This window comes from Sciurus vulgaris (genome assembly GCF_902686455.1).
Source record: "Sciurus vulgaris genome assembly, chromosome: 15".
Lineage (NCBI taxonomy): Eukaryota > Metazoa > Chordata > Mammalia > Rodentia > Sciuridae > Sciurus > Sciurus vulgaris.
In genome coordinates, this window is record NC_136476.1 from 50,178,957 (window position 1) to 50,191,349 (window position 12,393).

At 38.4% G+C, this 12,393-nt stretch overlaps 1 protein-coding gene across 2 annotated transcripts in view; it reads right to left on the reverse strand.

Moving 5' to 3' along the window:
* Positions 1-12,393, reverse strand: part of RIGI (RNA sensor RIG-I) — a 49,888-nt gene that overhangs the window by 27,322 nt on the left and 10,173 nt on the right. For both annotated transcript variants that reach the window (XM_079112200.1, XM_079112201.1), the window contains exons 3-9: positions 9,765-9,946; positions 8,673-8,820; positions 6,569-6,691; positions 5,023-5,130; positions 4,246-4,399; positions 3,510-3,768; positions 1,098-1,260 (exon numbers count right to left, since the gene is read on the reverse strand). In XM_079112200.1, the coding sequence (XP_078968326.1) occupies positions 1,098-1,260; positions 3,510-3,768; positions 4,246-4,399; positions 5,023-5,130; positions 6,569-6,691; positions 8,673-8,820; positions 9,765-9,946 (1,137 nt within the window). The remainder of the gene's footprint in view (positions 1-1,097; positions 1,261-3,509; positions 3,769-4,245; positions 4,400-5,022; positions 5,131-6,568; positions 6,692-8,672; positions 8,821-9,764; positions 9,947-12,393) is intronic.

Below are 12,393 nucleotides of genomic sequence, written 5' to 3' on the forward strand. Positions count from 1 at the left end.
GTGCTTTGCTCTTCTCCTTTCCCACCCGACCCCCAAGAACATCCACACTGATGCTACATTTGATTGTTGTATTCTTTCAGCAGAATCTTATTAATTGCCTATGGTGTGTTATGTTCTGGTGATAGAGAGTTGAAAGAACACACCCATTCTCCATAGAGGGCTGCATTCTTAGCAGAGTTCTGTCACCTAAGTATGGGCAAGGTATCATCTAATTCTTTGTGGAGAGGCAGTGTTGTAGAATAAATATGGGAAGAAAGAAAGAAGCAAGGGTAGTCATGGGAAAAGGACAGCATGGGCGAAAGCTCAGAGAGAGAAAGCTCATGGCACATGTGAGGAGCCCAGAGAAAGGCAACATGGTAAGGTTTATGGGATTTGGGAAGAGAGGAGGATCCAAAGGCTGGAGGGACCAGATTACAGAGAAATTCATTTTGATGTTAAAAAGCTGGGTACCTTCTCTCCATTCCTTACAGGTCACTCTCCATGAAGAACCTACCCATACCCCCACTGCATGTGCATCTGTTCTGCCTTATACTCACACAGTCCTGCGCTGCTCAGAGAGTCAGGGTAGAATCATGTATCTCCTGAACCTCTCTTGCCCTTGCAGGATTAGTATAATAAGAAAGTCAATAAACATTTGCCAGTCAATCTTATTTTAAAGATAATATTCTGATCTTTTGAGGGCAGAGAGTATGAATTCAGATAATTTCAACTACCTTTATCAGATACATATTTAAACAGTGATGACCACGTAGTACCTGCCACCGGCATGGGGCACAGGGAAGGACTAGACCCAGCCTATGGCTTTCTTCCTGCTTAGATTTTCTCATCACCTCTTTCACATTGCTAGTACCTTTATCTGGGTTTTATGGAGCCAAAGTAGAAATTTTTGCTCCTTATAGACCACTTCTAAGGTTCATCCATTGCGAGGGAAGAGAACTCAGGGAGAAAGACTAGAAATGTATGTGACTATTTCCCAAGTTTGGGGTTAAATATTTTCTCCTAGACAGATCAAGTGTCAAAAGCTTAGTGTCCATGTAAATGGCTCTGAACCAGGGAGTATTAAAATCCCAAAGAGCTTGTTCCTGGATCCCACTTACTTTTCTGGGGCTTATAAACAACTTGCTCCAGTTCCTCCAAGTTGTCTCTGACTGTTGCTATCACTGTTGCATCGAGAGCAGCACACAGTTTGCAGATGTAAGACATGGCTTCATTTGTGGTTTTGGCATCCCCAACGCCAACTGAGGCAGTCAGCCCAACGACCTGTATGACCATAAAAACATTAGCTTTATTCTCTGGTATTTTCTATGAAATTACAAACAAAAAGGTCCCATTCGGCAAAGCACTGAATGGATAGAGGAGTCACAACTCATCAGCTAAATGCTAAGCAGCATAGAAACTGAGACAGAGAAAACTTTCAAGGCAGGGATTCTCTTTTCTTTTCCCTTGTGTCCCCTATGATGTGGAGAACATCATACTGAAAAGGAAAAAGCCTGAAATCAGACAAACATCAATTCCAATCTCAGCTGCTACATTGACTGTGTGTCCTTGGACAAGTACCTGCAGCTCTCTGTAAAGTTGAAAAATCACAGCTATTTACAAAGGTAGCTGTGTAGATTCAGTAAGATAACTCCCTCCCACAGCCATGCAATAATTATTGCATAACTGACTAACCAGCAAGAAATGTAATTAATATCAAAGTTATTCTAGAAGAATAGGCTATTTAGAAAGGTGATATACATGGAAGGGTTCGAGTTTGGGTCTGTGAGCACCATACTAAATTTCTTTTAACCTGCACTCCCCCAAATGGATAATTATTAGGGCTGTTGAACTTCACATAATGTGCAGACTGGTATACTATAAATTCATGGTTTCCAACTTCATTTGAGCCCCCCATACAACCAAGAAATTTTTCAGTCTATCTTTCGGTTCTCCCTCAGATTTTAAATTCTCTCCACTCTCCCTAGTTCCCACTCCCATTCATATATTGATGATACTCAGCAAATGACCCATCTAATGCTCAAAAAAGAAGTTATACACCAGAAATTTCTTTTCCTTCTTGATCCATCTAAAGACTACTCTCTGAATGGACCCTTCTCACATGACATCAAGCCTGGCATTCTTTTTCTCCCACACTAATGCATCTACTTGCCCAGTAAATTCCACACCCTCTGGTGTCCCCTGGCACCTGGCTCTACCAGTGTTGCCCCCTCTTCCGTTCTGCCTCAGCCCCTGCTGTTCCCTACCTCACACTCTACATTCAGTATCACGAAGAATTTCAAGATTCTGGAGCACACCATGCTCTTTCAGAACTCTGCCTCTGGATACACAGAACACTCTTATGGAGAACCATGCAGCCATCTACCTGGAAAACACCCATGACTTTCTGCCTAGCCTTTTTTTTTTTTTTTTTTTTTTTTCCCTTTGTACTGGTATTAAACTCAGGGGCACTTTACCAGTGAGCTATATCTTCAGTCCTTTTTATTTTTTATTTTGAGACAATCTTGCCAAGTTGCGGAAGTATCCTAGAACTTGCAATTCTGCCACATCCTCCAAGTCCTGCCTAACCTAACTTCTATCAGGTCTCGCCTCACTTCTTAGTACACATAGGAGTACTTTCACTTATGTTCTGGCTGTACCTTGTACCTGTCTCCACAGCACACCAACATGATAAACTGTGACATAATTTTTGCATATCTGGCTCCCCATGAAAACTCAGCTGTTTGAGGACAAGAACTCTGTCTTTATATATTTGCTTCCCCAGTGCCTAGAACAATGCAAGGCACAGAGAGGTGCATGATGCATATAGTCAGCCCTCCATGTCCACAGGGTCAACCAACCAGGGATCAAAGATATCCAAAAAAAAAAAACCACATAAGTACTGAATATGTACAAACTTTTTTCCCTGTCATTATTCCCCAAACAATACAACAACAATAGCATTTAAATTATATTAGGTATTATAAGTAATCTAAAGATGATTTAAAGTATATATAAGGAGATATATGGAGGTTATATATACAAACTGTGCCATTGCCTGTAAGAGACTTGAGCATCCTTGGACTTTGATATCCAGGGGGGCAGGGGTCCTGGAACCAATTCCCCTTGGATACTAAGACACAACTATTTATGAAGTGAATAAATAAATGAATGAATCAAAATTAATCAATGAGTTGTACAGTATGAACTTTTGAACTGAGAGTTCCAAGAGATCTTTTGGATTTCTTATCACAAGAGTAAGTAAACGGGGCCAGGCATCGTGGCGCACACTTGTAATCCTAGCAGCTCAGGAGGCTAAGGTAGGAGAATAACGAGTTCAAAGTCAGCCTCAGCAACTTGGCAAGGCCCTAAGCAACTCAGTAAGACTCTGTCTCTAAATAAAATATAAAAAAGGGCTGGGGATATGGCTCAGTGGTTAAGCACCCCTGAGTTCAATCCCCAGTACAAAAAGTTAAACGAGGATTTAGGAAGATTATAGCTTTTCTGAGGAGTCCATCTAACTCTGAAGATACCTGAGGCAGTGGGTCTGAAGATCCTCCAAGTTTCTGATCTAGATAATTGAACATGATCATATTGTATGGGTGGTGTTTACTGGTATTGTGGCATTCATCAAATATCATCAAAGTAAAGACAGACAGTGATGGAATAGTTCCATTTTTGAGATTGTTCACAAGAATTTGAGGTGTTAAAACGATGATGTCATTGTTCTCAATAGTCTGTTCTACTGGGACATTTTCGGCTGTTGCTCCAGAAATGCCTGCAACACTGTACCTGGGAAGAGACAGAAATTCCTTGTTACCATCATTTGAATGAGGAAACACAAAGATGAAGCATTAGACCAGAAGAGCAACTGATGAAGTTCTTCCTAAGTCCAAAAAGAATATATCCTGACACACAGCAAGTGACTGATAAATGCAAACCAGTTATAACTGATAGTATATATTATCTTTTTGAGTCACTAAAAGAAAAAAGGGTACTTAAAAGGGTAATGGCAAATAAATTATAAAATCATTAAAGAGATCTAAGGTACCATTTAAATGTCAAATTTATCCATTAAGTCATTTACTCTGTAAGAGGAAACCAGATTAGGACTTCTGGCATTTCTAACAAAAGAGATTTGAATCACAGCTAGATTCTATACAAATGTATTACAAATCTGAATCTATTATGAAATTTTTTACATTGTGGCTTTAAAAAAAGCAAAACAGAAAACACATTAGCTGCATAAAGGTAGACTGTTATACCTACCCAAGCCTTTCAAAATGTCTTAAGAAAACAGACTTCTGCTGTTCATACACAGGGACATGATTAGCAAAAAAGGCAACTTTTCCTTTTCGTCCTTGTGGAAAATTATTAAGATGATGTTCACAAATAAGAAGCGAAACTAAGGTTTTTCCACAACCTTTGAATAAACAAGGAAAAAGAAAACATGTAACATATTATATTAGATCTTTATATAGAAAGGTATTTCTTTTGGCTCTCCTAATACCATTGGGCTGTTAAGTAAATTGATCATTTAGATGAATCAACAACTGCAGAATTTACATTGTGACTAAAAAATAATCAATCTACTTAACAAGTAACCTATACTTCACCAGGACCAAAAGCATACTAAAAGAGGGCATTTTTCTTTCATTGTTCAAGCCCCTTAAAGTATGTGAGGTTAAGCAGGATACAGTGGCACATTCCTGTAATCCCCATGGTTTAGGAGGCTAAGGCAGGAGGATCACAAGTTCAAAGCCAGCCTCAGCAAAAGTAAGGCACTGAGCAACCCAGTGAGACCCTATTTCTAAATAAAATACAAAACAGGGCTGGGGATGTGGCTCAGTGGTTGAGTGCCCCTGAGTTCAAACCCCAGTACCCTGTACCAAAGGAAAAAAAAAAAAAAAGTGAGGCTACATTAATAGGATAGTTTTCTCAAAGACAAATAAAATAGGAAAAAAACTTAATCTTCCTCATTGTCATAATATTCAATAAAAGGGGAAAAAAGGAGCAGAGAAATATAAGTAATGGGGATTGGCTTACCAGTAGGAGCACATATTATTGTATTTTTTCCTTCCTTAGCAGGCAAAGCAAGCTCTAGTTGGTAATTTCTTGGTTTCAATGGGCTGTACAAGTTAATTTGAGACACTTCTATGATAACAAAAGAAAACAAAATTTACCAAATAGTTACAGCTCTGTGGAATCATAGAATTCACTATAATCACATGGACATGACTCTGACTCTAGCAAGAAGGGCTTCTTTGAAAATCCTGTCTCAATCTCATTAGAATCTTGTCTCTTTAGCCATTCCAGCTTCTCCACTAATTTGAAGTACAGAATTTTCTCTCACTGATAGTGTCAATGGAAAGAAGGGGGGAAAATATTGTAATGAATTCTTTCTCAAACAGTTCAGAAGCCTAATAAAGAGAACGAAAGCAAGAATCTCCTAATTCAGGACAAGACAGACAACTCCCAGTTATAGGCAATGCTATGTGGGACAAAACAATGCCCTCCAAGATCGTTAAAAACCAAACTTAAAGCAATTCTCAAAGCAACTTCTTCTTGAGGAGTAACCATGCTTGCAATTTTTCAGGCTCTCAAATGGCATTTTCTCTTGACTCAACCAGAAGAAATAATCAAAGATTTTATCTCAATACCAGGTAAGAATATGAAATGTTAAGAGCTAGGAAAGTCTTTGGTTTAAAGAGTCCAATTTATCCATTTTTTAGAAAGGAAGAATTTCTAAAAGGTTAAGAGAATTAACTTCACTTAAAAGACACATCAGGATCTTACATGTCAGAAATATTTAAATCAACTTAGTTTTACTGATTTTATACTAGAGTGTCAAAAAAACTTGTATCATTCAGTTGCACAAGTAATATGAAAATTTTCTTTTCATGTTATCCCCAAAATCACATTTTTTTCTAAAACTACTCAATCCTAATTTCCTTCCAAGATACCCTTTTATAAACATCATTTTGTTCTGGCATGTTATGCAGCCTTCTGATCTCCTCCTAAAATGGTCACAAATGTATGTTTCAAGAACATAAGGGGGCCTTGAGCCATGACCAGCTACTTAAACAGTGCCTGATGGATGAGAACAAGGAGCCCTCTGGGAGGACACGACCCCTCCAGAACGTGGCAAAGAGCACAGGCTGGACCTCAGTCAGGCACATTGGTGCAGTGCACACACCTCATAACTGGCATGGCAGCCTTGGGATCTTAGAAGGAAATTGAACAAGTGGCTAACAAACACAAGTGTTTTTTCAGAAAGTAAGACTGCTGTTGGATTTCTCAGACACTGAGATTCTGGGAGGACTCTGCTTTTTCTGTAGCCACACACAATAATTTCTTGGTGATAAAATGAATGAAAAAAAAAAGATATGCTAAAAGGAAAAGCAACAGTCATGGAAAAAGTAAATGACAATTTTAACTATAAAATATCTATTTTAACTTAAATTCTCTTTTCTTTCTTAATTTTCCTTAAAAACCTTCTCACAAGGCTGTGACTTCAAGCAGTGCAAAATATATCCCCACACAAAATGCCTGAAGAACCCCATCGTGAAAAAGAACCAGCAATGCCAGGTACCTGAGGGTGCACAGGAATTCTGACTAAGATTCTGGTATTCTGGATCTTCCTGGCAGAAAATGTGTATTTCAGAAGTTTCCATTCCATCATTCTCAAGATCTTCAGTTTCAATATCTTTTTCACCTTTATGAACAGATGAAAGAAGAGCTTAGAATCTTAATCTGATTATAGTTTTGTGAAGATCTCACAAGTTATAACACTAAAATTTTAAAACTTCCACTAAGATTTCTCACAACCACACCCCTTCACTTCTTGAAACAATTATGAGAATCATTTTGAGTGTGAAGTCTCAATTTGGTGCTTGAACTCCAAAGTCATTTAGAACTAATTACTCAAAGTGTAAAACATGGAACCAGTAACTTTGGAAGTGTGTTAGAAACGCATATCTTGAGCCCTTACTGAACTGGGATCTACATTTTAACAAGGCCTCCAAGAAATTCCTATTTATGCTAAAGAAGAGAAAGCTTCTTAGCAGACATTCATATGTTCCATCTCTGACTAATCCCTGATCCAGGAAATTAGATGTGTATTTATACAGATTCCAGAACAACTTTTAATCTAAAGAAGTGAAGCCGAGACTAGACACTCAGAAGTTTACCAAACTCAACCTCTAAAGCAAGGCTCTGAGATGTCAGTCTCAAGAAGCCAAATGATGGCTCAACCATTTGACCCAGCTGTCCCACTCCTTGGTCTATATCCAAAGGACTTAAAATCAGCATATTACAGTGACACAGCCACATCAATGTTTATAGCAGCTCAATTTACAATAGCTAGATTGTGGAACCAATCTAGATGTCCTTCAAAAGATGAATGGATAAAGAAATTGTGGTACATATACACAATGGAATATTATTCAGCTATAAAGAAGAACAAAATTATGGCATTTGCAGGTAAATGGATGGAGTGGGAGGATATGATGCTAAGTGAAATAAGCCGATCCCCAAAACCAAAGGCCAAATGATTTCTCTGATAAGTGGATGATGATACATAACAGTGGGGGGAGGTGGTAAGGGAAGAATAGAGGAAGGATGGATTGTGTAGAAGGAGATCAGGGGTGGGGTGGGGAGCAGGGAGGAAGGAAAGACAACAGAATGAGACAAACATCATGATCCTGTATACATGTATGATTACATAAAAGGTGTGACTCTCCTTCATCTACAGAGAAATGAAAGTTGTACCCCACTGGTGTAAAATGAATCAAAAACTAGTATAAAAAATTTAAAAAGTAAATAAAGTAGATCTAAATTTTAAAAAACATACTATTTAACTGATAGATATTGTGAAGTACATAACAACCTACAGCTGTTACAGAACAGCTGTTAAAACTTTTAAAGGAACCTCTGATTCATTCATTGCTGGATTCATTAGATTTCATGGTAGCTACTATTTAACTTCATTATTGTACAACTACTAAAGGAATGGACAGTCAGACTTAAAGGGGTTTATATTATTTATACTAAAATAATACATTCCAGTTGCTATGAAACCTTGTACCAGTTACATATCTGTTTTCAGACTTTGTTAACTTATCTATAACAGTGAAAGTGATTAATGTTATTCTATGGAAAATATAATAAATTATATATACATGTATTAAAAAAAAAAAAAAAAAACAAATGATGGCTCAGACAATCAGCAGATTCTGCTTCCTTCACAGGTTCTGTTCAGTTCCAGACGGCTGCCAGGTGAGAGAACCAGGCAGTGTCATCGTGAGTCTACTCTAAAAAGAGGTAAGTCCTGAGTTTGAACCTTCAACTCTAGAGAACTCAAGCTGTTTCTCTGATAACCTAACTGGAAGCTCAGAGTCTGCCTGTACCAAATTCTGTGGACCTGATGGGCTAATTCTGGATGACAGCAGTTTGTTCTGTTCCATTTTTAGGAGTTATATACAATCAAACCAAATCCATAGGCAAGTAGCTACCTCCCTCCCAGAACTCAGCATCATGCTGGCCTCTCAGTAGAGATGTAGCCTTGGGTATCTGAAGGCAAAAGTGCCTGAAAGAATAGGTAAAAACTGGGAAGTCCCACATTGAACCATGAGGGGGCAAAATACATTTCTGAACCGTCCCCCTTCTCCTTTCAGAGTTTTTCTCGGATGCCCTACCTTTCTCTACTGACCACATTTCACTGAGGTTGTTCTGCTCTTTCTCCAAAGCAAGTTTCAAAGTCTTGGGCCAGTTCTCCTTGTCCGATCTGAGAAGGCATTCAACTAGTTTCTCTGCACCTGCTATCATCCCCTTGTTGAAACAAATCTAAGCAAGGAAAATACAGTTTATTGATTTTTTCAAAAAAAAAAAAAAAAGGCTTTTTCCTTTTTTGATTTTTCAAGTATTATCTGATTTTAAAATCATTGTAAATTGAGGACCAATGGGTGTTGTTATATCCCTTTTCATTCCATTCAACACTGACTCTTAAGATATTCTTTCCTTCATCCTTGTCCTTTAAACATGATATCATTGCATCAAGCTAAGATTTCCCATCTCCTCTGAGTTCTTATTGATTCTCATCAGCAACATTAGGAAAAACATGAATTCATATTACAAACATTCACAATATAGACATAGACATATATAGACATATATAGGCATAGACAGATATTAAGATTATAAGATTAACAAGTGGTTTTCTTCAGGGTAGAGGGATTTACCTGATTTTTATTACTAATCATAATAACTAAAATTAATTGGGCATATATGTCAGGTTTCTATCAACACTTTACATATACTATCTCATTTAACCATTATAAAAATACCATATTATTAAGGTACTATAATTATTTCCACTTTATGCGTGAAGACACAGATGTTTATACAAGCTAACTAAATTGCCCAGGATCATATTTTTAGTACATAGTTGAGCTAGAATTTTAATAAAATTTATCTATATCCAGAGGCTAAAAATTCTTAACTCCTAGTCTATAGCCTTTTTTCATTTGCTGAACAGTTCAGTTTTATTTCAATTTGCATAAAACATTATTCAGAAACATAATGAGGTGATCTTAACTGAAAATAGGTCAAACTTAAAAAATGTGACATAAAAACTACTCAATTCACATTAAAAGTACTACTCTAGGTAATTATGCCTTAGATATGAGGATTTTTTTAAGTTTCAGTTATCTTTCCTAGGTTTAAAACAGAATAGAAAAGATACATCCCAGAGTCTATTTCCTCCAAATTAGTATTTAATGTTAACTTACCTGTCTAATTTCTTCACATTCCTGACTAATTAAACATTCAGATAGTTCAGGAAGGATTTCTAAAGGAATAATTCTGGCTTTAAATTCTGGTTGCAAACGTCTTAAAAGTGTCCTATGTACTTCTAACTTTTCAATCTTTTGGAAATCCCAACTTTCAATGGCCTCGTAAAGTCCAGAATAACCTGCAAAGAAAGAAAATGAGGACTTTCATGAGACCAACAAGAAATACTTTGACATTAGTATCTTAGGAAGCATTTGAATTAGAGTGACAGAATTCAAGAACCTCCAAGGGTCACCTCAGTTTTTAATGATTTTTCAAAAAGAAAACAATACAGATCTTAGCCCCCAAATAAGTTTAGGACTTCTAACAATTTTTATTATCTTTTAGGAGAAAATAGTAAAATAAGGACAAATAGAAGACATATTTGGCCTCAGTATAACATCTTCCAAAATGCTCCAAGGACTTCACCTTCGACCCCTGATTTATTTGCCTTTAAAGAAATCAAATTCACCATGTTTATCTTCTCAGTGGAAAGCAGTAAAGAAGGTAAAAAAGAAATATAAATCTTAATTCCTGCTCCCAAGAAACTCTGCTTCTATGTTATTTCAAAAAAAGAATATTAAGTAAATGGGGAATTTGGGGAGGAAAAAATACTTTCCAATAAAAATAATCCAAGAATGCATACCTTTTAGTTTCTCTAACAGAATCACCAAGCCTGTCTGACTTTAAAGCCCATGTTTATTTTATTAGCCTGGGAAGACAGTAAGTTTTATTCCTACAGACTCAAGTAACTAAAGCAATCAAAGCTCCTACATGCAGAAATGGCTCAGATATGGGGAAACCCTTGGATTCTGTTAAGGGAATCTCAGTTTGATATCTGTCCTGAAAATACCCTGTGTATAGATATAAAACAAAACAAAAAAGATACAAGAAATATGTTGGAAATCACAGTCTGCAAAAGGTGCCACTAATGATCATATGCATGCACATCAATGGTATTATTTATTTTCAGAAAACTTCAACTGTGATCTTTTCTCATGCTCTCTCTCTCCCCATCACTTTCTTTCTCTCTCCTCCTGGCTTTTCACACCCTCTCTTGCACACACCCTTTCTCTTTTCCTCTCATTTTCTTTCTTACCCTGCAGGGAGACACTCTGTTTGCTTAATAAACCCTCTTATGTCAATTCTCGTGTCTGGTGTGGTTTTCATGGGCTCTTCCACTGTCTCTTAAGCAAGTGGAAACCCATCTGATGCCCCAGTGGCCCCCGGACACAGCCTCACCTTCCATTCTGCCCGGATGCTCTGCTCTGCATCCATCACCGGACTTCAGATTGGTGAGTCCCGTAGGCAGGTTCCCCTAGGCCAGTTTAACCCCCAGCCACAACTTTTATAGTTACGGCTGGTCCCCTTAGTTGCTCTCATCTGCTGGGTGGGTTCCTGATTTTAGGGTGGAGATTGTCTCTCAAGGTTGAGGCCTGTCTTCACGCTCACGCACTTGCACTCAAAAACCCTGATATCAGGTTCTCAACCCTCCTCGGCTTTTGCCTGGCACACAGACTGATGCTTGTGTGAAGACACCATCACTGAGCTGCCTCCTTGTCTCCCGTGGACTCCTCTGGCCTCGGGATGCCCTGGCCACAGACTCGGCTGTATCAGTCTCCACCATGGGATCTGGGTCCTCCATTCCGGCAGATTCACCCGTGAGACAACTTTAGAACCCTTCGCCTGACCCCCCAGCTTAAAGTCATCAAAACTTAATGATATTTGGCCACATATAATCAATCCAAAATGGCCACGTAATGGCACACAGCTTCCGTGAGCGAGCGGGCAGATGGAAAGGGATTCCTTATCTTCTAGTCTCTTCTTTCTTGCTTCTTATCTCTTCCTGCAGGCTCAGGCGCCTCTGGCCCCTGCTTCTCCATCTCCTTTACCCTGTTCTGTTTCTGCTTCCATTCCCCTGCCCAGCCCACCTAATCCTCCTGCCATGAGGTCCCACATACGCCAGTGTGGAGGGAGTAACAAGCCCAACCATCAGTGGCATGTCCCAGTAAGGTGTATGATTTAGCAGCCCCATTCCCACAAGTAGAGGGAGATAATGTTTCACAATTTTCTGTGTCCAAACCTGAATTGATTGAATTGATTACTAACGGGGGGGGGGGGGGGGGGGGGGGGGGGTGTTAAAATGCCCTAGGCATCAAGTTTCTGCTAGAACCTGTTAGCTCCTTTCAGATCTCAGTCAAGACTTACATTGAAATGTAAATGCTGGAAGCCAGAATGCTCAGTGGGAGACCAGTCTCAAACCCAAGGGAAAAAAATAGTTTCCATTTAAAATTTCTCCTGGGCTGTAACAGGGAACATTTTATCTCTCCCTTTTACCTGTTCTCTCTGCCCTTCTCCTTCTCACTCTCTCCTTCTCACTCTCTCATGCTATAACTAATGGCCATTATCATTTTTCTTCTAGGACTCTTGTTTTTCTTAAACGCTGTATTTTTTTGAGCTCACAATTTTGATCCTACATACCTAGGTTAATGATTTTTTGATTGGTTCTTTTTATCCAACTCTAGAGTTATTTTTTAACATGTTACACTGCAATGAAGGTAAACATTACAAGGGCTTTGCTTTTGTGTT